This window comes from Limanda limanda, chromosome 15 (genome assembly GCF_963576545.1).
Source record: "Limanda limanda chromosome 15, fLimLim1.1, whole genome shotgun sequence".
Taxonomy (NCBI): domain Eukaryota; kingdom Metazoa; phylum Chordata; class Actinopteri; order Pleuronectiformes; family Pleuronectidae; genus Limanda; species Limanda limanda.
Window position 1 is genome coordinate 15,817,753 of NC_083650.1, and position 24,640 is coordinate 15,842,392.

The following is a 24,640-nucleotide window of genomic DNA, read 5'->3' on the forward strand; positions in this document are numbered from 1 at the left end:
CTGGCAGGAAGAGGAAACAAGGGATGAAATGATGGCTACAGAGTAACACACAGAGCTGCAGGGGTTCCGATATAATGTACAAATATGGATCGGGTATTTTAGAATAAATGTGTGTCTACACGCAGGCTAACAGGGCTGGGTAGAGCAGCTTTTTTTATTGCTATGGCAAATTGGAAGATGAAATTCCACACACTCACTATAAAGAGATAATTACATAATAAATCAAACCCAACTCCAATCATTTAATAGCTCCAGTTCCAAACTCATCATCACTTGTCTCACCAGAGCAACTTTTCCAGTTCATAGCCCAGCACCAAATTCTGCATAGTGATTCAGAGGATAGGTATCAGCCAATTAGGAACCGCTGTCTGATTATCACCGGATTTCAGTCACCAGCCCTACAGGTAAACACAGTCGGATTGTGAGTCCTAGATGAAATATGACCAGAAAAGAAACATGGCGATGTCTTTGGTTGTGGCTTTGGTCCTATACGTCGCACTGTGAGAGGTTCAAAGATGGCCGCTGTCATGGTTCTGCAACCAAAGATAACCTGGCCCAGATCTGACAGTTCTCCACACAACTGGGTGCACATTCACTTCCACTAAATCTTGCCGCATGCACTGAGATTGTTAAAACGGAGCCCAGAGCGTCCTGAGCTTTTTTATACGTCACAACTACATGACAAAGATACACGCTGTAAAACATGGTGTCACAACCATCATCTTGTGCAATCTCATAAGAAATCTAAAACTTGTACTTATAAATAATGTTGAGCAGTGCCACAGTTCATCAACCCTTGTAGCAGTGTTGTGTCATTTGCTGGGTTTCGTCTTAAATTATATAAACCAACAAACAAGTTCTTATTTAAAGTCAGTACGAACAACTTTGACACTCAAAATAATGAATTATGCCTTAAAACTGACTGATATATAAATGTATAGGTTAAACTTTATTCAATTAAATCATTCAAGTTATTCGATTTATTCACACCGACTCAACACTTAGTGACCCTGTATATTGAACTTATATACTAAAGTTACATGGAAATTAAATCTGTAAAAAGATATACATAAAGTCAATGTTTTAGGCATAATCATTTTTCGAGTGCACCCAAGAACTTTGTACATACAGATGTAGATATATTATATTATATATATATGAAAAATGTATATACTCTTGGGTCTAAAGTCACCATTAATAAGCATGAGTCAGAGCTTTCAGAGTTTTCCTGGACTTAGTTTGTCTCACTCACACTTAATCATTCACTCTGAGTGGAAAAACAGCTTGAGAGGCAACAAATGAGGATGCCAACATTTCTGTTGCGCCAAGGTCATAATGTACACAACACACACCGCAAGGGGTGTGAGTGCGCTCAGCATTTGGCGGCGTACCTGCAGATCACCTGAGGACACTGTGAAGCTGAGTGTGAACTGGAGGTTGGTGGAGGAGCAGGGAGCAGCAGAGGGCAAAGCATTCACAGAGCCGAGCCGGACATAATTAGAACAGGCCCCTTTTCAGACATCGTGTCCTAGTTTCTTCACACTTATCAAGCACAGAGGACACAAGCACACGCACAGGAGCACACGGTACACACTCTGAGCAAACAGACACTTGCACCCGCGCGCACGCAGACGCAGCTCTCTTGTCAAGCAACACATAGTAGGTCTAATCTGACTCATGGCTGCAGGTAGGAAATATCAACTCCCCGCAGCTCAGAGGTGTCAGAACAATCACCGGGAAGTCGTGTCTGTGGTCCTCTGTCCTGAAATAGCTCCTTCTATGCATGATGTAACACCCCAAAAGAAATGTACAACAAAACAACAGGCCTGAGGCATGGCGGCGTGCACAAGTCATCCCTGATGCAATTAAAGAATTAACAAGGACTCAACAAGGCAGAGCGGCCCACAGCATGCAAGATTTATAGAAAACGTGTTGTCGTTGTGCATATAGAGGTTTTTACTGTAAACATACAAGTGATAACAAACACTTTCCTCAGTTGTGTGCGATGCTTGGATCCCTGTCTGTCCATTCAGAGAAGAAAGACAGTCGATTTATAGATCACCAAGCTGCTTGTTTACCAAGGTTACTGGCATCTTCCGCAGATAAGAGTGTTGTGTTTGTTTGGCTGATTGATTCTATACATTACAGCCTCCAGTCAGCTTCTGTTAAGTCAATACAGCCGCGAGTTAGAAAACAAAAGCTCTCTGTGCAGCATGACACGGTTACAAAGAGCCCTGATAGTTTGTTAGCAGCACTGTACACAAAATAAAATCTGGCACAGCTATTGAAAAGCTGTTACCGTGCTCCTGCTGGTGATCACAACAACACAAATGACTTGTCTGCTCCCTCTGCAATCGACGAATAGAAAAACATGAGATTTCATCATGTCAATTTTGCGCAATGCGATCCCAGCCATACATGTGCTGGCGTGTTGATGTTATTAGACAAGTGAAGACGGCAGAGGCATGAAGTTGAGCAAATTGTTTAGAGATTCAATAATCTGACTCATGCATGCATGGATATTTAAGCAATAATGAGTAACAGGAAGCAGGTAATTGCATGAGTTCACATGGGTGCTGTTAGGCTGACACTTGGCACCGGGCGGGCAACACTAAGAGACAATATTGTATGAGCATTAGTTCATAATTACTTTTATAAAACTGAATTCATTTTGGGCTTGAGAAGAAATTAACTAGCATTTGATTATCTCATATCTGGTAGTTAGTAATCTAATGGCTACAATGATTCAACAGTATGAGTTGTTAGCTGTTAGTATGTATCTGTGACCCACTTCCATACACACACTAACTAGACCCAGTATGTTCTTTACTTTTTGTTTTTAAACGAGAAATTAACCTCACGTTTTTTCTACTAACAGGACATGCCACAATACGAGCATCATAGATAAAATTTCAAGTAAATTACTACTTTTAATTAAAGATGCATTATATTGTGCATAATGATCGTGCACAACTGTGACACAGCAATCATCTCTATTCAACCATTCGAACAGGGCTGAGTTAAATCCACGGACATTAACCTCAAAACATCCTGATTAACACGTCTAAACAAAAGCCTTTAAAGCCATTTCAGTTTCCTAATGTCTCCATTGTTGTTTGGCTCTGCAGGTCAGTGTGAAGCAGGGAATGTACGGACCTTGAGAGGATAAAAGAACAATTAGTACAGATTAGAAGAAAATAGAGCAGCCCCATACACACACACACACATACACACACACACACACACACACACACAGACTTGCACACACACACATGCACGCACACACACCAATCAATCTCCATTGTGGTAGCAGGGCAGCCGCTTGGCAGCGGCTAAGTGGAAATCATTTACTTAAAGTCATTAAGGAAAGGATAAGGAGGTCAGATGCTCTGTGAGGGAGAGAATCCAACTCCTCCACAAGGCGACCACAACACCATCCAGATCCTATTTACCAGCCATCATATCATCTGACAGAGCGATGCAATGCGGTTTATTGTGATTGAAACATTTCATATCAATTTTCCCATCATTCAATGGGACACCAGGCTGCATACAAGTCCATATGTGGGCAAGTCACTGTTGCTCAATCGATCCTTTTAGTCATAATGGTGTAGGCTTATCAATATAATAGTAAAATAATTGTTGATCAGCTAGACTCACGGTTTGTGTTAGTGATGTATCTGAACAATTTACTGAACACAACAATTTAATTTACTGGACAGTTTGAATTTTAAATTAAAAATGGAATTAGCTCCAGGAGGCGACTATAAAGCTGTCACATGCTCATAAATGGTTGTTACATTATCAACTGACTTTTCTTTTTATTGTTTGCTCCGAATCACGCTCCAGGCAAAATTTTTTAATTTATTAAAGCACTAAGTTCACATGCAGATGAATTCCAACAGTTAAACTCTGATTAAACACACATACACACACATACACACACACATAACCACCACCAACAGTTTACTGTTTGAAAACTTGCACGGGACACACCCTCATCAAGTGTCTGTGTCCTTGTCCCGTTTGCCTTCCAGGTGTGAACGAGTATAATTGTATGAATTTAAAGCACGAAGGTGCAGACGGGAGAACGCATGCTCAGCAAAACTCTCCCTTGAATAAATAAAGGCCATTGTGCAAACTCAGACAAGTCTGCCACAGCAACCCAGGCTTCTCATGTAGATCAGTATTGATCAGGCAGTTAAAAAAGAGGACAGAGGTCATGCTGGAGTTAAGGTCAACTGATAGATTCTGCTGTGTCCCAGTGTCAATGCAAAAAAAGGACGTCATTCACACTGATAACATTCACTCCCACACCGACAGTGTCAGCATCACCAACCTCTGGGTGATTCTCCTCCATGCAGAACAGAAACTCCTCCAGCTTCTGCAACAAAACCAGGGAAACATGTTGAGGCCACACAGTTGTAAACCTGCTCAGGAATAATTGAGACTGCAATTATGTCGGCTGTGTACTGTATGTGTGCTGCATCATCATAATGAGCAAAGGTTGTAATTATTCATCACCAAAAGTGACAGGGAGAAAATAGATTAACTGGCTCATCTGCACCGCAGGTTTCTTTGTTAGTATGCAAAGAATGTTATTGTACATTCTTCACTGTGGAAGGAGTTAATTACTATACCTACTGGAGGCGAACATATTGTTAGTGGCTTTAGGTTAAGTACATAAGGAGGCGATAACAATCAGCAAAGTTTGAATTCTTCTTTTTTAATTAAAAATTGTGTAACATGTGGCAGCATTGGATGCTTTGCTCTTCAGTTAACGCAGGTGCGTCATCTACAGCTCGCATCTAATATGAGATCTTTAAACGCTGCATTGGGAAACCAATCACACAAATGTCACAGATTGCGAAAAAAAAATTATATTTTCTACATAAAATTATCTGGAGATAAAAAATCCCAAAATCCTCCACTGTATTCTCCATCTCTTCTCTCTTTCTCAAAAAGGACATATCAGAGTTAGTTGCGAAATTAATGTTTGTTTCATGTAAAACGCTGTGAGCATTTACAGTTAAGGTGTGTGTCTGCCTGTTGATGCCAGAGATTTTCTCTGTGAGCAATACAATGACACATTTCAGGAAGAGATTTCTGAAGTGAGCAGGTCTGCACTAAAGCTCCACAAATATCCAATGATCTCCACCTATTTCTCAAACTTATGAAATGTATTTTTGGAGAATTTAGAGAATATTTTTGCTGTAGAATTTCCAGCTTGGAACAAAGACAAACACAATAGAGAGCAAAGTACTGAGAAAAAAAAAAAGGTTGGCAGTCTCACCTTTTAGTTCTTGCAGAAATGTTAGGAGGGGTCGGGCTTTGGGAGCAGAAAGAGAAGCAGAGAGAAACAAAGGGAAAGCAGGAAATGGATGCATGCAGTTTATAGAATGTGTTCAGGGTCAGAATACATCGATGCAATGTGTTTATTTATGGATGCACAAAGCCCCGCTGCGAGAAGTTAAAGAGACTACACCAAAGTGGGACAATTAAACACAACAAAGAAAAGAACACATGCAAGAAGAGCTGCGCCGGTTAAAACCATCAACAAACATCTCAAAATCTATTCTGAAATAAGTCTAAACTACAGCTGCAAAACAGCAAATATTAAGTTAAATCACAATCTGTGAGACAAAATATAGCAAGTGTGCTATTGAGTTTTATTAATGCTGGATCTGTTGGCTTTGTTCCCATCTCAGACATGTGTGTCAGACTATGTGGGCAGAGGAAAGTGTGAGGAGAGGAGAGAATGAGTGGACTCGGCCCTGAGGCAGTGGACCTTAACTCACTGAGAGCAACACAGGGAATTCTCTCTATCTCTCGATCTCTGTTTCTCTGTCTCTCTCACTCTCTCTCTTTGTCTCTCTCTCTCAAACACTCACACACACACACGTGCATTCCCTCTAAATGCACGTAATCATGCAGAAACAGTCTTAAATCTGCGCTCTTCAAAATGAAACTCTTGGAGGAAGCCAAAATATTTCCAAATGGTTGCCTCCCTCACGCCCACATTTTCCTGCTTCCGAAATGCCTCCGAGCGAACGTGCTAATAGATAACCGCTCATCTCGCTGACAGACTTTTACATTCCGACAGCTCTGAAAATGTCCTCTCCACTTAGGTGGTAAGACTGTTGGAGCTGGCAGACTCTATCTGAGGTCACTTTTAACACCACAGTGAAAAAAACCCGTCTGTGAACGTGCGTTTGAACTTTCCATGGCAAAGATGACTTCAGCCATTGAACACCTGAATCTTTTATGTTGGAGATATGTATCTTCTCCAGCTGCACACACCAATCGGTTATGCACTCTTCAATGCATGCACGGGTATCCTGATGAATAATACAGAACATTGTGGGTTGTTTACAAGACATTGTTGTGTTACCTTTGTGAACTCTGAGTTCTGCAAGTTGGCCTCAGGACACCAGCGCCCCCCTAGAGCAGTCAGCATGGCGCAGTCTTCTTCCTCTTTGGTGCAAGGCTGGGCTGGAGGATAAACTGCGGCGGTGGGGAGGTCTTCGATGTCCACTGGTCCATTGCAGCTGGGGGTCCGCAGCTGGAGGCCTCTCAGGAACAGGTGACACGCCTCATAGTCCGCTTCCCAGATCCGCTCCAGACCTGGACAGCCACAACTGCACGGAGAAAGAGACCAGCTTGGTCAAATATACAAAATGACAGATCGAAAACAATAAAAGACACAAAATACAACTCAAAGCAGTAAAAGATTTAGTATGATACAATGTGATACAATATGTTTGAACAAAGCAATACAACACAATGTCAGGCTCTATGGGACCGAGTGGTGCAACAGGTAAATTAAAAACACAACACACTAAAATACCAAATGATTTAGAAACATTAAACTTTATATATAATAGAGGGAAAAAAATTATGAACATTTTTACACAATCAAATTTTTAGATATGATTCAAAATGTTTTTAACATAAAATAATTAGACATTATTAATTAGCCGAGTGTAGGAAATTATTTCACAGTGGTGATTCCAGAGACTTAAGTTCTCACAGAAACTCACGTGATCTAACGTGACTTTGCAGCATAACTAAATAACTAAAAAGAGAAGGTGGAATATGATTGGCTACATCTGGTTGGTGGCACCTCCTGGCCAGCTTGCTCTCATTGGCTATAGCAGGTTTATGCTCAAAATTGTGTCTGTGCCAATTATCTATTATTCAAGATCAGGGAGGCTCTGAGGCAACCGGTAGTATTAAGATTATTTTGTAAACCCGTCACACTTAAGGATTATTTGGGCAGATAATCTACTGCACCTGCGAATCGGGTCTAAAATGGGCCTGATTATCCTGCAGTGTGCACCGGCCCTCAGTTGTTAAATCTCTACACAAAGCGAAATGCAAAACATGTTGTGTCATGCATGTCTGTCAGCGTATAGATTAAACAAATGAGATAGGACATGTTATAGTGAACTTTGGTGGTGTTAGCAGGTATATTGTTGACAAAGCTAGGTTAAGCTGCTTCCCCCTTAATGCCTATTAAGGCTTTATGCTAAGCTAATCTAAGCTAATCACGCCCTGGCTGAGGTTCAAAACAGACATGAGACTGATGTGTGTCTTCACAAACTCAAAGCAAGACGATGAAGGAGCATATACAGAATAGAAACCTATTAAAGGCCCAGTGTGTACGTTTTAGGTGAAGGGATCTATTGGCATTATTTGAATACAAAATAATCGTATCGATGTTTTCACTAGTGTGTTTCATCTAAATTGTGCGAAAGTCGTCCAAACTGGACAAACTAAACACGTTCTGAGTTTCTATGCCAACTGAAGGCTGCCACAGGTTCTCTTTCATGTTTGGAAGGGGAGGGTGAGGTGAAGGGTATTCAGCTGCAATTCACAACTTCACCATTAGATGTCCCTAAATTCTACACACTGAACCTTTAACTGAATTTATTAACCTCTTTATGAACTGTCATTACATATACATAAAAAGGAAAACATTGCTCAAGCATGTACCCCAAAATGTGGACTAAATATAAAGAGGTAAGTTATAAGATGATAATTTAACAGTGAATTGTCAGCGATTATAGATTTGTATAGATATCGTGATCACACTAATGGGACATATGAGAAAACTAGAACTAGACTGAGTTACAGTCTTCCTGTCATGACTGTAACTGTCTGCATGATAACTGAGCACAGTAGCTGCACAGGCAGGGTGAGGGACATCTCTAAAGACGTCACTATAAAAAAGCCTGACAAAAGAGTGACGGGGGAGAAATGAATCATTCAGAGATTCTAATTCCATTGACAAAATGTAATGAGAGTGAATGTGCTCTTTGTGCGCTGCCCTTTCTCTTCAAAGAGCCACAGCCGAGAGAGGAGGGAGAGCCTGGATGTGTTCATCAGAGCTGGGGTCACTGAGCAGGAGTTCAGGGGGAGGACGAGAAGATTGCTTTTTTGTTTATCACGCATTCCTCTTCTTCTCTCTCGCTCCGACCTTTGTTATATCTCTGATGCAAAGATCCCAGTGTATAAATAGAGGATGGCCATTTAAGCAGCTGCATCTGAGAGCCGTACAGTAAAAACCTTTATATGCACCATGGTGATGGCAGTGTTGAACTATAAGCACCTCTTTATAGCATTATAAAAAAAGGTTTTATATATCTGATACAATGGAATCATCTCACAAAGACTCACATTTAAGACCTTTGACCTTTGAAATATTCACTTTTAATTTCCAAACAACCCAGGTGATATTTCACGACCCGAAGCGACTGATCCTTTTGCTGCTATTTGCAGAAATCTCTCTCTGTCTGTCTGCTTGTGTCTCACATATCTCAAGAACGTCTCTGCTTATCGGCACTAGGATGTGCAGTGTTGAATATGGTGTGTTTTGGACACGTGATACTTTCAATATTAATGACAATTGAATAAACAGACGACCAGAGCTCTGTAGCAGCTGCTACTGGGACTCATCAACATCAGTGACGCTTGCGATCACCACAACAGCACATTCGCAACATCTTGCCACTGCTCAATAAATGCAAGTGACCATAGGCAGACCATTCCAAACAGGCAGGCTTAGAGCAGGCACTGCACTAGTGTTAGAAATCCGGGTAATTGGGCAACATGAGACACAAAATCCTTATGTTCAGGAGTAAAATCTGTTCAACATTCATCTCATCATTAAAAACCTTTTTTCCACAAATCTTGTGCACAAAACAAACTCAAGCTGACAGGACTGGGACCGGGACGTGTGTTTTCATATTTATGAGATGGATCAAACATCTTGAAGGAAGAAATGTCCTCTGACTCTGTGCGTTGCCGATTCCTAACCCAGGAGGAGATTCTCTGTCACAAACAATAACTCTCACTTTGAGTGATTCAGAACGATGAAAAACTATTTCCTACTTTAAACACAAATATATACTTACACATAAGCCACTAGAATATATTCAGTAATCCCACCCAGAGTGTGCGTTGCTGCTGTGCAGTTTGATTTTCAGAAATTGCTCCATTCTCCATCAAATGTAAACAAACACAAAAGCACACAGACAATATTATTTAATCTCCCTCTCCGTTCCTCTGTCTCTCTCTCAGCGATGAGGTCGTCCGTAAATTGAATGCCACTTGTTTTCCAGCCCATCTCCTGCCTGAAAAGACTGCCAACCTCTGTACGCTGCCAACGCACGCCTCTCAGCCCGGCTCTAACCTTCATTTGGCGAACAGACAATAGAAAAATTACCCGGCCCGGCCCCCCTGCCCTCACTAATCTGCTACTCAACGCCACTGCTTCTGAATTCTGCCATAGTGGGGATGCGCCAAGTGAGCCATGCCATTGTTATTTGTCTCTTCTGAAGTGGAGAGGGACACACACATACACACACGTATTTGGTGCACATGTGTGTTACTTACACACACGCATGCTTATAAATCACTCTCTGTGGGGTTTCAGTGTTGAACAATCATAAATTCCTCTAAAAATGCCAAAGCCTGCTTCATCCATCACTGAAAGCTCCTCTTCAGCGACAACAACCACAACTCATTACAGACAACTGGCACTGGCTTAAGTGCACTGAAAACTCAGGCAACATGTCAGTGCCTAAGCTTCCCTGTGATGGTGGCGTCCTGGTGCCCGTCGGTATGAACCCGACGCCCGAGGGTTAATTGGTGGCAGCCTCTCGGCCCGCCATCTGACAGTGGCAGGGTGTGGGCGAGCTGCTCTGCTGACGGCCCAGTAATAAGGAGACGAGAAAGGCAGGCAAACTCCTTCTGCAGTGTCTCAGCCGCCCCCCTGTGGGACTGCTGACTGACAGGACTGCTCTTTCGCACACATGAAGCTACAGAGGAGGGATTATAAACACAAGTGTTGAACGAGGGAGCAGCGGTGTGGTCCTGCCGCTACCAGAAGGTTCACTTAGAATCTCCATTAGCTGTAAAGGCACGGAGCAGGTTCACAATCCATCAGACCACTATACTGAAATCTACCTTACACTCAGCTGAGTGGAGCCAGGAGTCAGTCTCATTCTGTAGGGTGGAATGTGACTGACACACAAAAGCTACGTTTCACCTCTCAGCCAAAGGCTTAAGCAGTGGCAGATCTAGATTTTTCTGAATCAGGGGCCATAAAAGGGCCCAAATTTACACAGAGGGGCAAATTATATCTCCAACATCCATGGACAATTCATGATTCAGTAAGATGCACATTTAAGTCATCCCTTGTTTACCGTTAGCTCTGTAGCTTTGATTCAAAGCCACACATCATTAAATATATTTGGACAATTGTACTTTGTTAAAGCACATTGTGTTCTTTACTAAGATTAGAAAATAAGACTTTTTAACACTGTCAGATTTATTGTTATAGCATTGTAAGTAAGTGTCATTTTTCTTTGTCTAAAGACTACTGAAAGGACAGAGACACTTCAGGGGCCAAACAAATGTCAGCTCCCCCCCCCGGATCCGGCCCTGGCTTCAAGTAAACAAGTCCAGTCAAGTCAATTTTCCTTGGATCACCTGCATCTTCAGCCTTCACACCTGAATATGAATATCGGTCAGAGTGTGATAAACAGCTCATATCTTTAGACTAAGCTGTTGGTTTTGGCTCGGAACTCTACAAAAACAAAATAAACTTTCGCTTGTTGCCTCATGTCAGTGCCTCTCATGTTGAGTTTACACAAAAGCCATGAACACAAAGTAACACATTCGTTAGAAAATCGGGAATCTTTCACCTAAATCGTGCCGCAGCATCTCAAATAACACCAGCTGACTGGAGGTGCTAATAATATGGTGAAATGCAAGGTGTTGACTGCTGCATCAGAGGTGTGATGGATGGTGAATGAAGTGAAGCATTTGTAAGGTGGGTGGCTTGATGTCTAATCTGAATAAAATGTGTTTTGTTCTGGTGACACACTTACAGCATCTCCGCTGTACCAAACATCCTTTTCTAGTCTTTAGCAAGGAGGAGATAATTGCTTTTTTCAGCATCCGTCTCCACGGAGACCAGACATCTCACCAGTACTAATCTGCCTCTCTCCTCCTCCCTCCTCTCCTCACCTCCCGTCATCGCAGCACTCCATCAGTGATAATGTACATTAGGGGTGACTGCTAAAAATGTCACTGGATGATGGGCGTCCTGTATGTTCATTGAGTCGAGCTGAATTTGTGTCGTTGTGCCAAACTGGAGCTGGTGGAAGCTACCGATTCTCATCCGAAAGCCAGTGTTGCATTTGTGATTTACTCTGGTTGTGGGAGCTTATCTGATGCTTGAGTTTAGAGCAAATCCAATAGAGGAAGAGATGAGCAGGTGAATTACTTCAGGAGTTACCAAAACCTGAGAAGGTGTCGTTTAATTTGTTTATCTTTTTCGATGATAATGACCATGTTCAGTTTTATAATCCGTCCTGAGTGATCCCATCTCGATTAGTCATCTGATCACTAAGACCACATTGGGAGGTGGTCTGGTTGAGCCAGCACAAAGAATGTGGTTACATGAAGGACCATCTACTCAGCTGACATTCTCTCACCTACAACTGTTTCACAATGAATCGAATTAATTTTTCTCTACCCATGTGTTGATTTGATTGTGGCAACCACAACTCAGAGTATCAACCTGCGCACTATAAGCTGGTGACGTTCAGTCAGTCTTTTTCTCCTCCCTGCTTTAACAGCCCTTAGTTTTATTTGTAGGTTTATTTTCTAGACTTCAATTCATTTTTATTTCTTTACAATATTTGCTTTCAGTTACATGAGTGTGTCTCTCCTTTGTTCAGCATGAGCCAAGGTGTGACACATGTGATTCATATAATAGGAGAGACTGAAAGAGAGCATCACTCAACATAAGAGCTCAATTAAAACAGGACTTAAAAATGCATCAAGCATTCAAACTCTTTTCTAGGATAAGAATTCAATTCTCAGCTAGAAGGGCACTCAGAGACTGGATCTGCACTGAATTGTACCTGTTAATAGGTATTAGCAGCACTCTTCATATGCCTGATTTTCTTCATGGGGATCTCTGCATTATTTGTTGGAAAAGGACATCTCGCAATGGAGACGGTGGTAAACAAATCCTTGAATGGTTTCTCTCTTGGTCCCTACCCCACCACACCAGTTTAAAATCGGTTCTGGGTTTGAACCCTGCTTCAGTCAGCGTCTCTATGTGTGGAGTTCACATGTTCTCCTCATGTCTGTGTGGGTGTTCTCCGATTAGTCAGGTTTACTCCCCCAGTCCCAACACATGCAGGTTATGATAATTAGCGACTTTGAATTGCCTGTAGGGGTGACTGTGAGTGTGAATGGTTGTTTGTTTTCATATGTCAGCCCTGTGACCTACGCCTGTGACACACTGGTGGTGTTCCCGCCTCTCACGCAACATCAGCTGGGATCGGCTCCAGCCTCACAACCAAATGGAAGGATAAGAGGAAGGAAAAATGCTTCCTGGATTTATAATCTCACACCAGAGTAGAATGAATGACGAGTATAGAATAACGAGTTATATATAATTATTTTTGGGGGGAACTTCAGTAATTCTATTCATCACAGAGAATCTTCTATAATGTTCTCTGTGGCTCTGGATGGATGTTTCTGGAAGTCTGAACACGACTAGAGTCTACTAGACTCAGGTGATCAATAATATCAGTGTGATTCATCGTCTGAGAATCATTTATAATGCAAGGAAATAGTGTGTCACTCCAAAATGGTGGTGGAGAGAATTCAATCTTCATGGTTTCTGATGTTTCCAAACCAAGTTTTGAAGGATATATGACTTAGAGATAGGAGAGTTCCGTGGTCTTTGAACTGGTTTAGCAGCTTTTCAGGTCTTGTTTTTGTACAGGTATTTTGTGACAGTGATGATTTTTGCTGTTTAAGTTATTGAACTTTTATTTCAAGTTATTCTGTTGAAGGAGCAGCACACTTTAAATGTTTTTCCATACTGTATTTGCGAAGTCTGCCTTGTGTATACATACAAAGCCTGTGTTTAAAGGTGGATGATATCACTGGATCCAGAAAGTGAGGTCAAAGCGTCTCTACTGCCACCTGGTGGCTGGCTACAATATAAGTCATAAACCCTGCAGAGTACTTTTTAGTAGATGGGACATGGCTCAAACTAATAAGTCAAAGAATAACCTTTGAGTTCTTATTTCACTGATGTTTTCTTTCTTATTTGATGCTATAAAAATGGCTTGAAATGTCATGATTGACAGCTGAGCCTGACTCAGGATTGGGCAAGCGTATATATATCAGCGTGGGACCTAACTACAGCAGATCCATCTGACAATAACTACTGCCTATCTTCTGGCTTCTTTAATAGATAGCGGGGGAAGTAGAGATGTGTCGTCCATCTTTATATACAGTCTGTGGTACACATCAATAGTGCTTTTTCTCAAAATACCTCATCCAGTGAGTCAATTTTTGTTGCTATATAGTTTTTTCCCCATTCAATACTTTTGTGTGTTTGAAAATCAAACACACAAAACACAAAGCGCCCACCTGCCCTATTGACAGAAAAGGTTCAGAGTCATGTTTCCCAGCTGGGCCCTGAGATCGCAGCCGCGTCGGCCCTTGACCCCAGAGCCCCTCAGGCTGCACATCCCCAACAACAAACCACCCTACAGAATGTGAGTGACTCCTGGCTCCCATCCAAAGCGGTGACCCTTCCTCTCTCAAGGATGCAACACAGACATCTCCCCCATCTCACACTCCACAAACAGAAACAAAGGTCACCCAGACACACTGTCTCTGACAATACCAGCTTTTCCCTGCTTACAGGGAACCCTGATTCCTGACCTGAAGAGAGAAGAAGAGACTGAGTGGAAGACACAGCTCATATGGTGAACGCAGAAAACCAGCTCTATTCAACCATCTGCAAAGTACAAATGGTTAAAAAATGCAGCAGAATCAGAAGGAGCTGATCGAATCGCAGCTGCTCGGCCCGGACTGAGCTAAACAGCTCTAATCTCCATAAGGAAGCATAAACAGGCGTATGGTGTCATCAGTTCACTGGGTTCCTCGCCCTCTGCTGGAAGAGTCCCAGCCGCTCAGCACACAGCAGGGGCGACCACCCGCAACACAACACACACGTCCTCAGTGATTTAGGGGCTACGGGACGCAGATAGAGACAATGAAACGCAGAGGATGCTTTACAGATGTGTGTGTGTGTGTGTGTTGGGTGTGTGTGTTTGGGGGGGGATCTGAGCTGAAAACATAAAGATATAGAAGATATGTGAAAAGGTGGGAGGAGGAGGACAAAGTGCACAGATGGTGAAATGGAGGGAAACGTGAGAAAGGGGCTCTGGGAGACAACAACATGAGGGAAGGGTGCGAGGAACATGGGGAGTCAGCACTCTAATTAGAGGACAACAGAGGTGAGAGGAAATTCCTCAGAGGCTATTGCTCTGTTTACGTCCCCGTGCTTTGGAATATTGAGTCTGCTGTGTACAATGCCTCTGAACACTTACCTGTGCAGCCTGTCCTCCAACAGCTCAATATACTTGGTGGTGTTCTCTTTCAGTCGGCTTTCTGTGTGGAGAGAGAGAAGCACAGGGAGAACAGCAGCCTGTTACTTGCACTTCATTTACTACTTTTATTAGCCGTGCTGGCGTATCCTAGCAACAAATCACAGCTCTAATACCATTAAAAACGGCGTTGGCATTAGCTATCTGGTACACGGGCTCTATTAGGAGCGGTAGTCATCACGGTTGGCGATGGTATTGTGGGGAGAAACCGCAAGAGCACAGTTCAGCACAAAAGCCCAGATGGCTCCGGCTCTCTTCTCAGACAAAGAAACAAGTGAAGAAAGATGATTCCCACTGCTCTGAGAGGGGATAAAATTGGAGACGGCCGCGGGGTAAAAAGGAGATTTCTATTGTGGCAAAGGTCCTCTTATGGTGCCAGATTTTTCTGTGGGGCATAAAGTGGGATGGATGGCTTACGTTGCTTCCAGCGCCCTCCTGCCAGCACTGAGCTGCGCCGGAGGAGGCAGAGGCAGGCTGGCTGAGCGCTAGTCAGGACGGAGAGGAGGGCAAATCTCAGTGTCGTTAACAAGCTCATGTATGAAACATAAGAAGATCCCCCCCCCCCCAGCAGCAGCAAATCTTTGAACAAAATAGGATTCACTTATACACAACTGCACCGCATATATATATATGCACACAAGCTATAACATTCAATACGACCCACCTCCTCACCACGAAAACACACACACACAAAGCTGTTGTGATAAAACTGGCCATCAAAACATCTGTACAACTCAACAACCAGTCAGATTCGGTGGTTTCCCACACTGGTGTGGTACTGCTCAGGATGGAGGTCGGTGGCCCCCATCGCAGGATAAAGCTGAGAGGGCATGGAATTATTAACGTATTCTTACACTATTTTTTAACAGTCTTCTCTACAAGCATTAGGGCCATAATGAAGAAAAATTGTAATGTTATTTATAATGAGAATAGTGTTAATATTACGTTGTTATTGTGAAGACAGACGTTATGAGTATGAAATCGTAATTTTACAAATTTTTAGGATCTAACCAGCGAGGAAAACCTGTGCTTGTAACAGTGTCACTCCCTGTGGATCTAAAATGTTGATTAGCAATGTGATTGTCGTCATTGTAAATCTCTTTTAATGTCACGCAGACGTATCCAATGACAGTTTTACAGTTGCCCAATACCAAACATTTCCTCCTCCACAACTGGGACAATTTCTCCATATTCATAATTTTGACACAGGTAAAAGGCTTATCTTCAATAACTCCCCGTACACTTAATATTACTATGTTAAGTTTAGGGGAACATATATAACAACATATTCTGTTGTTCTTTTCATGCAATAAACTGGTTACATTTATCCATGCAATTCTGTAAAACAATAATAAATACTCTAAGAGGGAATTTAACTAAATTTGGAGTGACAGCCAGCAATCAATATCAAACATCTCATCAAATTCTCAGAATAAGGGTATTTAACAAAAAGTCAAACTACTACTTTAATAGAGTAAAAACTATCCTCAAAAAAATTATAACGTGCAGAAATTGCTTCATTTTAAGGACACATGAGCCCAAAAGAGGTTTTGGAAGCTACTCTAGTGTAAGGCCATTTAGCTCGCTCACATTGATTCTGGCTGACAGAGAGAGAAAGTCACCTAATTGGCTGTTCTGAATCACACAGAGGTTTGAAATATAATTTGTATCATTGTCTTGATGGTGGTTATTAGACAGCTTTGGCTCCGAGATGAGACAGGATGGGGGCTGGCACAGTGGGAAGTAAAGGGAAATGTTACACATACACACGCACACACACACACACACACACTTATATCTCCAGGACTTCAGAGGACATTACATAGACATTCATCTTTCTCTACACTACTTAACCATAACTACTTCCCGAAGTCTAAACTTACCCTGACCTTAAATGTCTTCACCTTAAAGTTTAATGACACGTCCCCAGATTTAGGTCCCCACAACATTAGTAATATGAACACCACACACATGCATACACACATGTATTCTCGTCCACACTTTGGTGCAGAAATGAGATAATGACCTTGGAGATAGTCGGGCTATTTCTGGAGCTTGCATGTGCATGTCACAGAAAGTGAAATCTCGCCGAAGAGTCGTCTTCTTTGTGGCCAAATTTGCTCAATCAGAGGGAAGACTGAGGCTGCTGGAGTAGCTATCAAATATCTGCTGAGCGGATCTAGTGTTCGTGGACCAGACAGCTCACTTACCACCCCTCTAATTGCTGTGTGAGATCCTATCCTACCTGACAGAGTCTCCCGCGTCAACTTCCATTCATGCTGGCTGCGTTAAGGAGCGTGCAAGGAGATAGCCACTGAATAATACATGGGGGCATTAAGACTGACTTTGGATGGCACACAGCATGTACAGATGCGAGAAGACAAAGTAGGCTCCAGCTCCAACAACAGCGAGAGCCAGATTTAGAAATCACTTATTGTGAGGAATGGAAAGAGTCAACAGGAAAGGCAGATGAAGATGGGAGATGCAGGCGTGAGAGTATCAACCGTTAACTTGATATTTCCTCCGTCGCTGACGCTGTTACACGCCGAGTAGAGTCGGAGCGCCATCCTGTCGTCATGCCAACCGGTGGCAAAACTAGCGAGCCTCTTTCCGAGCGTGACAGATGAAAATAATCTTTTCTTTATGGAGTGGGACAAGACATCAAGCGGGAGAGCCTCCTCCTGCGCTGAGTGGAACCCGAGCACTGGGAGATATTATCACTTCCTGTATAGTCTGCGGGAGGCGGCTGTCATTGGCAAGCCATGTGAATAAAACTGCTCCTAAAAAAACCCATAAAGAAGAGAGAGCCACTCTGCTCGCCCCTAATACAAGCGGCAGTGGATTCAGTGTTAAAGGAACCTCACAAAGGAATTCACAGAGGCCGTGCCGGAAAATTCATGAGCTCAGCCTCCCCTCACACCAGTGATCTCAGCGGGCGCTAACCAGCGCTGATTGTTGCCAAGGACCCCGGCCAAAATCGAAGAGGGCCACTCATTCACAACACAAACAGAACTGAGACTCCATTGAAAGATGATGAGAACGACTGGATGTTGCACGGAGGCCGTTTGCTCCACGTAGGTCAAAACACTCATTCATTAGTCTAATGAAGAAATAATTACTTCAGCGATAAAGACGTTATAAAAAAGAAAAAAAGATGAATCTAATGATTATAATCAGTGATGTAGACGGATAAAGCAAATGGAGCAGAGATACCATCTCGCACGCCGATGCACAATTTGCGATGATGAAGTTATGGGCTTTAATGAGCCTGTAGAAGTTAACGACGGCAAGGTGTTTGGAGTCGCTGCTGCATTATAAGCATTTAAACAACTCTCTAATTGAAAGTGAATAATGCAGTAATTTTTTCACTGCGTTGCAACAATAAAAGCCGCCAACATCTGTGACGCCTCCATTTTGTCAAACAAATTAGAGGCGGCTCCGTGCTAACGCAGCACCGGCGGTATGCGTGTTGTAAAAGCCTGCACATAATAAGGCAGAAGAGAAATTGTGTGTCTTTGTAATTGAGTTTCAGGCACTGACTGTGATTAATGTGTTTAAGCTCTGCTCGGGCTGTTTGAGTGCGGCTGCACAGCAGGTAGCACAAACACACTGTCAGCATATGCAGGAAACTCACAACGTATGGCTTCATCTGAATCTAAGAGCGGCCCAGCACCACGGCTAATGGAGGAAGAGGGACAGGCTGATCTCTTACACAGACATTCAATAACGCACGGTGCTTTAAGGCAGTAGGATCACAAAGCACAGCGTTAAAACTCGCCGACCATAGCCGGCACTGCAGAACATATCGTGGGGATGTGCACGGACGCACAACAAAGGGACTCATTTTGCAAAAAAAATGTGCTCTGTTCCAAAGCTGTGCAAGGTGTGGGTATAGGTTTCAGTTCAGGCTGCTGAATCCATCTGACTGAGAAGTTAGACACGCTCACTGTCCTTATAACTCACAGCCAACTCCGTAAGTGGGTTTAAAAGAGACTTCAAACTTCTTTTTGCTGTGGGCTGCAGAATAAGATTCGGCGGGAGGCCCAACAACAGAGGAACTCGTCCAAAATCTGGGGCCATTTAGACTCTAAAACACACAATGCAATCTAAGGTTAGCATGCTACAGTTCGCCGACGATTAGAATGGCAAATTCAATCAAGCTGCCCAGTTTCACACACTCATTCATATATCAAAATCCGGCCCTGAAGACCTTTGCATTATTCTATAAGAAAGAACTAAAATCATCATATTTCAGAAACTATTTTGCTGTAATCAAGTAAGACAAGAATTAAATTATTTTTCTAAATAGTCAAAAGACCCAAATAATTCGCTGTGATTATTGCCGTTCTAAACTAGAACAGTTTTCAGTCCTTTAAATTCAAGCTGCACCAAATTACACACACTCGTAAATATCAGTTTCCTAAATGTGACTTTTCATCAAGATCCACAATTATTTTCTGGGACAATGGTGACATTTCTAAAATTGCTCTACCTCCCATTTGTCTGTGTGGTACAGATTTTAAAAAAAGCAACTGAGTTATGCAGTGACGGCAGCTCCTGCAGTGATGCCTCCCTCCACTTCCTTTGTTATGGTGGTCATTCTTCTGAGTACGGACGCTGTGATTCTCTTTACACTCACAATGGAATGACATCACCGGGAGAAAATTGAAACTGGCAAAACTTCAGAGACAAAAACCAGGAGAAAAAACTCCTCCTGGGTCCACTTAACCACCACACCGCTCTCAATCATTCAGGCGCTCTTTTGGAGAAGAGCTGTCATACGTTCCATCAAGTCCTCAACAGAAGCACCATGAGAGAGGCAGCGCCATGAATAAATCAGAAACGTCCTCGCCTCCACCGCTGGCACTCCATTAAGAGGAACCAGCATTTGTCTAATAATGCAGAGTGACGGTATTTTGATGTGCACTTGAGTTGTTGGACAGGTGGTCGAGATTGACCTGGACGGGCTGCGTGACCTGCACTGGAGCGGGAGCTGTGTGAAGAAAGAGTGATGCTGGAGATCAAGCAAAAAGACATAAAAATGAAGACTAATAAAACATGTTGGAGCCGAACAATTTACTGTCTTCATCACTGAGAGCCCAGTGACCTGCCTGCTACAGCAAACGTAGCATTCTGCATACTTACAGCAGCATTAAAAGAATACGTGGATAAATCAAGAGGGACACACTCACACACACACTTACGCTGCTGCCACACTTGAGCGAGTGAACGTCCTCACTCCTGGGGGTCATTTACGCATCTTACTCAGCTCCTCAATTATTTATTGGTAAATTTAGTCTTACTCCAGATCTCCCTTGGGGACAGAATTATACTCTCAGCAGGGAATCCGACCAGCGGCTTTAATGGCTTTGGTATTCATCAGTGCTCTTGCCATGTGGCAATTAGGCACATAATGGCTCCCAGGCCAAAACGCCCCACACAACCAGAGGGCGGAGATGCTCAACAAGCAAAAGCTGTGTAAACGTATGGAGATTTTGTCATGGTGTGTTGCTGTAAAGCTCTACACCGTGACGGTAGTTGTTCATGACCAGGAATTGTGATTTCTTGTTTAAAGATGTCGCCAGTGTCATCATCATGTGCTAGAAACACCGCCTCAGAAACCGAACGGATGGCCATCTTGACTTTGAAGTAGACAGTAATTTCTAATCCCCTCCAGCTACAGAAATGGTAATGTGCTGTTTGTGGGCTATCAGGTTCCAGCGAGCTTGTGCCAGCCCCTTATTACCAAAAAGGATGACAGTTTAATGAGCCCCTTGCCTGGTGTCAGCAACACATAGTGAAATCGCGCCCCATCCTGCCATATTGTGTGCCCCCACTTAAGCATTTAGGCAAGGCACACACAACCAATCATTAACTTGCCGTCTCTTCCCACATGTGTGATGCGTTGCCCACCTGACTCCCCCCCTTTTCCTTTGTTTAACAGGAAGGTTCGCGTGCCGCTGGTTTTCCCAGCCTCCGCGTCCTCGAGAGCTGAGCTGCTCTGCGAGAGGCACTCCGTGTGTGTTCAGGGAAGAGACGTGAACTTGAACGTGTCTTTGCTGGTTGTCAGGGAGGAGATTAATGTTATCCCCGGTTGTCAAGGTGTTCAGGACGGTGCCTCAGCAGCAGAAATCAGGCAGGTGATAGAGTTTCATGCACACGGTTGGAAGGAAAAGAAACATACTTGGTTTTGCGAGTGAAAAGAATTGATTTCAGCAACAGTAATAGAAAATCATGGAAATTACATGAACAAAAGTGCATGCATTAGCATAAACACTCAATGCAACTCACCCTGACTGCAACAATGAAAGGGTGCCCCCTAGTGGCAGCAGATGGTGCATACCAGGCAAGACAATGGCTAATAGTGCCGCTGCAGCCACAGGCCTTTATGACAAAGTGTATGCTAGACGGCTGATTGCATTGCTTGGAGTTGCAGCAATCGCCTCTGATCCAGAGCGCTCCTCATCTCCAGACCCTCACGACCTGACCCCGCCCGTCACGTCACCGCTCCCCACTCCTGTCTCAGAGCCTCAGAGAGTCAAGTGACCTTTTTTAGTATTTTTTTTTAGAAATACCCGTGTGACTGATGGACTAGAGAGAGTAGCACTGCAGGTGGTGCCGTCAAAATCCATTAATCTCTCTGCTTGCGCCAGGAGGACCAACCCCCTCCCCACATCCAACTCTAAAAAGCAAGCCCCCTCTTTGAGTGGTATTAAGATCTCCGTGTGTGTGCGCGTGTGCGTGTGCGTGTGTGTAGATGTGCGTGTAGATGTGCGTGTGAGAGAGAGAGAGAGCTGATACACCATGTCTGCACTGAGTGGCTTGGAGGTAATTGGCTACTTCACACAATCTAAAGCTCATTTCCCCTGCACACCACCACCAACCCCTCCACCCCTCCACCCCCTCTTTTAACAGCTGCCAATCCTGCTGGCAAATCATTTGATGCCAAGTCCCCGCTGACAGCAGATCACTTCTGCTTGGTTTGGGAGAAAAGTCATCGTCCATTGATGTCCTCCCAGCGTGCAGCAGCATCGAGATAGAACTTCTCTTTCAAAGAGCAGTTTGGGTTGATATTTAAAAAAGAGGTGGATTCAAAGAAAAAGAGGCAGCTTTTAAAAAAATACAACAAATGCTCTCTTGTCTCTTGTCTCAGTGGGCAGGTGAAGCAACGAGCAGTGTTCTTTCAGGTAATTGTGCATGTACTTTGCATGGTATTTTTACTTATTTTTCGACCTTAGGCTACATCCATAATACTATAGTTTAGTCTGGACAGGCAGAAAAGAGACGTTTGGAAATTACGACGTAGACTCTTACAAATGCTTGCTGATTGGGTCTTGTTGTTCATTAGGCTCCTATCACATGACCTCCCTCGGGAAGAAAACAACCTGCATCAGCCTCGGCTACCTGTGTATAACGCAGCGTGGATAATCCATTACAAGTGATGTTGACCTTGTTCTTTATGCTAAAAGCTGTCGTGCAGTTATATCCTGCATTTTGAAATGATAGAACTGTCAATATACTGTATGTAGGTGACAAGCTATTATTAAAGCAATTTGTGACCAGTCTGAAACCAACTGACCAAGTGCTTCAGGACGAGCATGCCCAGTGTAAGTGAGTGGTCATGTGACTTTCATTTTCAGGTGTGTTAGTATGGACAGGGAGCAAAACTGATACAAAGCCACACGCTCATGCGGACAGAGTTTGCATTACTTTGAAAACATCATATTCAAACAAAAAACGTAATGTGAATGTAGCCATGAAAGACTCTTTACTACATTGATGAGGATGATTTGCTGCTGTAAGTTCTTTCCTATTTCACTCTGCAGTCCAGTTTGATCTTTTCATGTGATTTTGATACAGATTGCCCTCGGTCACTCACCGTGCTGGGCCTCCTTCTCCTCCAGCTCCTGCCTGAGCTGCTGCCTCTGCTCCTTCATCCTGGCCAGGTCCTGGCTGCTCCCCGAGCTGAGGCTGTGCAGCCTCTTGGTCAGAGCCTCCAGACGATCCCGCTCCTGGTACACCGCCTTCATCTCAGCCTTCAGCTCCTTGGCACTGCTGAAGTCATTACCTGCACCAGCGCACCACAGCAGGACATTAAAACGTACACTGTCCAATAACGGGCGCCTTGATCATTAATGGCATAATTAAGCGAGGCTAATGGCGGGCGATCCAAGTCAATGAGGTAAATAAAAAGACGTGAACTCTGTGCAGGGGTGTACTTTGGGTGTGGTTGAGCGGGGATTTACCTGAGATGGCCGCCAGTTTGGCTTCATGCAGAGCCAAAAGCTGTGTTTCAGTCTCACTGACTTTCCTCCTTAGGCTGCTTCCCAGCCTCTGACTCATGACCACCTGGGGAAAAGAGGGAGGAAAAGAGGCAGAGGAGAGAGCGAGAGGAAGGGAGGGAGGGAGGGAGGGAGGGAGGGAGGGAGGGAGGGAGGGAGGGAGGGAGGGAGGGAGGGAGAGAGGGGACAATGGTAACTAACAAAACCTTTGCAGACACATGGAGCCCACAGGAAGCATTGCTCATCTTCAATTCTGCTTTCATTTTCATTCTTACAAGACCTTACAGATTCATATCTGTCCTTCTGGCCCTGCGTTGAATACACACCAGAGCATCACTGTCAACGTGTTACCTTGTCGATAACCTTTACAGAGAAAAAGAGTGTCTCCTTTTTGAGCGGACAGACAGTGAAATGTGAAATCTCCATAAAGGACGCCATTAGAATGTCAGCGGGGAAAAAGGCCCTGAATGTCACAGTCCTGATGGGGAGGCAGCACCTCAGATCTGCAGCTTTCACACAGGGGTTGATGGCTTCAGATACAACCTGTCTGGCCCCATCTGCCCTCATCCTGCCCTTTACACCTCTCGTCTTTCTAATGTATTCACTTTGAACTGCGGCCAGTTACAATCCCCATGATGAGCTTCCCTCTTTTGAGGAACTATTTTCACTGTTCAAAGGGATGTGCAGCCGGAATATCTGACGCATATTCTTGTCGAATCTGACACAGTTTTGTGCAACACTTTGAAAAGGCTGTCAAATAGGTTGATATTTCTGAGGCAGAACATCTCCAGGGAGTTTTCTTCCCCAGAAATACAGACAACGGTTCTCTCCAACAGCCTTGCATGATTTTTATTTCACACGTTACATGGACTCGAAGCTGCTTTTCAAACTGCAGAAATCCTGACATGAGGTGATTTGATTTCAAAACATCTGGCCATTTGTCGGTTTTGAAAAAGTCAATAGAGAAACCGAAAAGTTGCTTTCATGGCAGCGATCGTTTTGTCACAGCAGGTGTTCCATTTTCCACATGGTGGATATCTCATTTAGCAACAGAAAGTTTCATTTCAACTGAACAATGGACAAACTTAGGACTGTGGTAAAAGTGTCTGTGCAATGAGAAGGATTTATATATGTCTATATTTATATCGACATATGCATAAAAATATATTCATAAAATCCCTATGCTCATATAAAGCCTTGATATGTATATGTATGTATATATTTATATTCTGATAACCATATACAAAGCCATACATATTCAGACACAAAGCCTTAATATTACAAAGCCTCAATACTCCTCTGAACTGAAGTCCTGCCTGAACCAAACATTTGATGCTTGGTTTCTAAAGAACAAAGTAACAGTAC

The 24,640-nt window shown here is 43.4% G+C and overlaps 1 protein-coding gene across 4 annotated transcripts in view; it reads right to left on the reverse strand.

Moving 5' to 3' along the window:
* disc1 (DISC1 scaffold protein) overlaps window positions 1-24,640 on the reverse strand; it is a 44,654-nt gene that overhangs the window by 5,538 nt on the left and 14,476 nt on the right. Inside the window, exons 8-13 of one of the 4 annotated variants that reach the window (XR_009682920.1) lie at window positions 23,240-23,342; window positions 22,873-23,061; window positions 14,937-14,997; window positions 6,392-6,638; window positions 4,340-4,384; window positions 283-398 (exon numbers count right to left, since the gene is read on the reverse strand). Coding sequence is in view for 3 of the 4 variants with exons in the window: in XM_061086785.1 (XP_060942768.1) it covers window positions 390-398; window positions 4,340-4,384; window positions 6,392-6,638; window positions 14,937-14,997; window positions 22,873-23,061; window positions 23,240-23,342 (654 nt within the window). In the remaining variant the exon portion in view is untranslated. Of the gene's footprint in view, window positions 1-6; window positions 399-4,339; window positions 4,385-6,391; window positions 6,639-14,936; window positions 14,998-22,872; window positions 23,062-23,239; window positions 23,343-24,640 lie in introns of those variants that run through there. The other 3 variants (XM_061086785.1, XM_061086786.1, XM_061086784.1) reach the window with 3 other exon arrangements.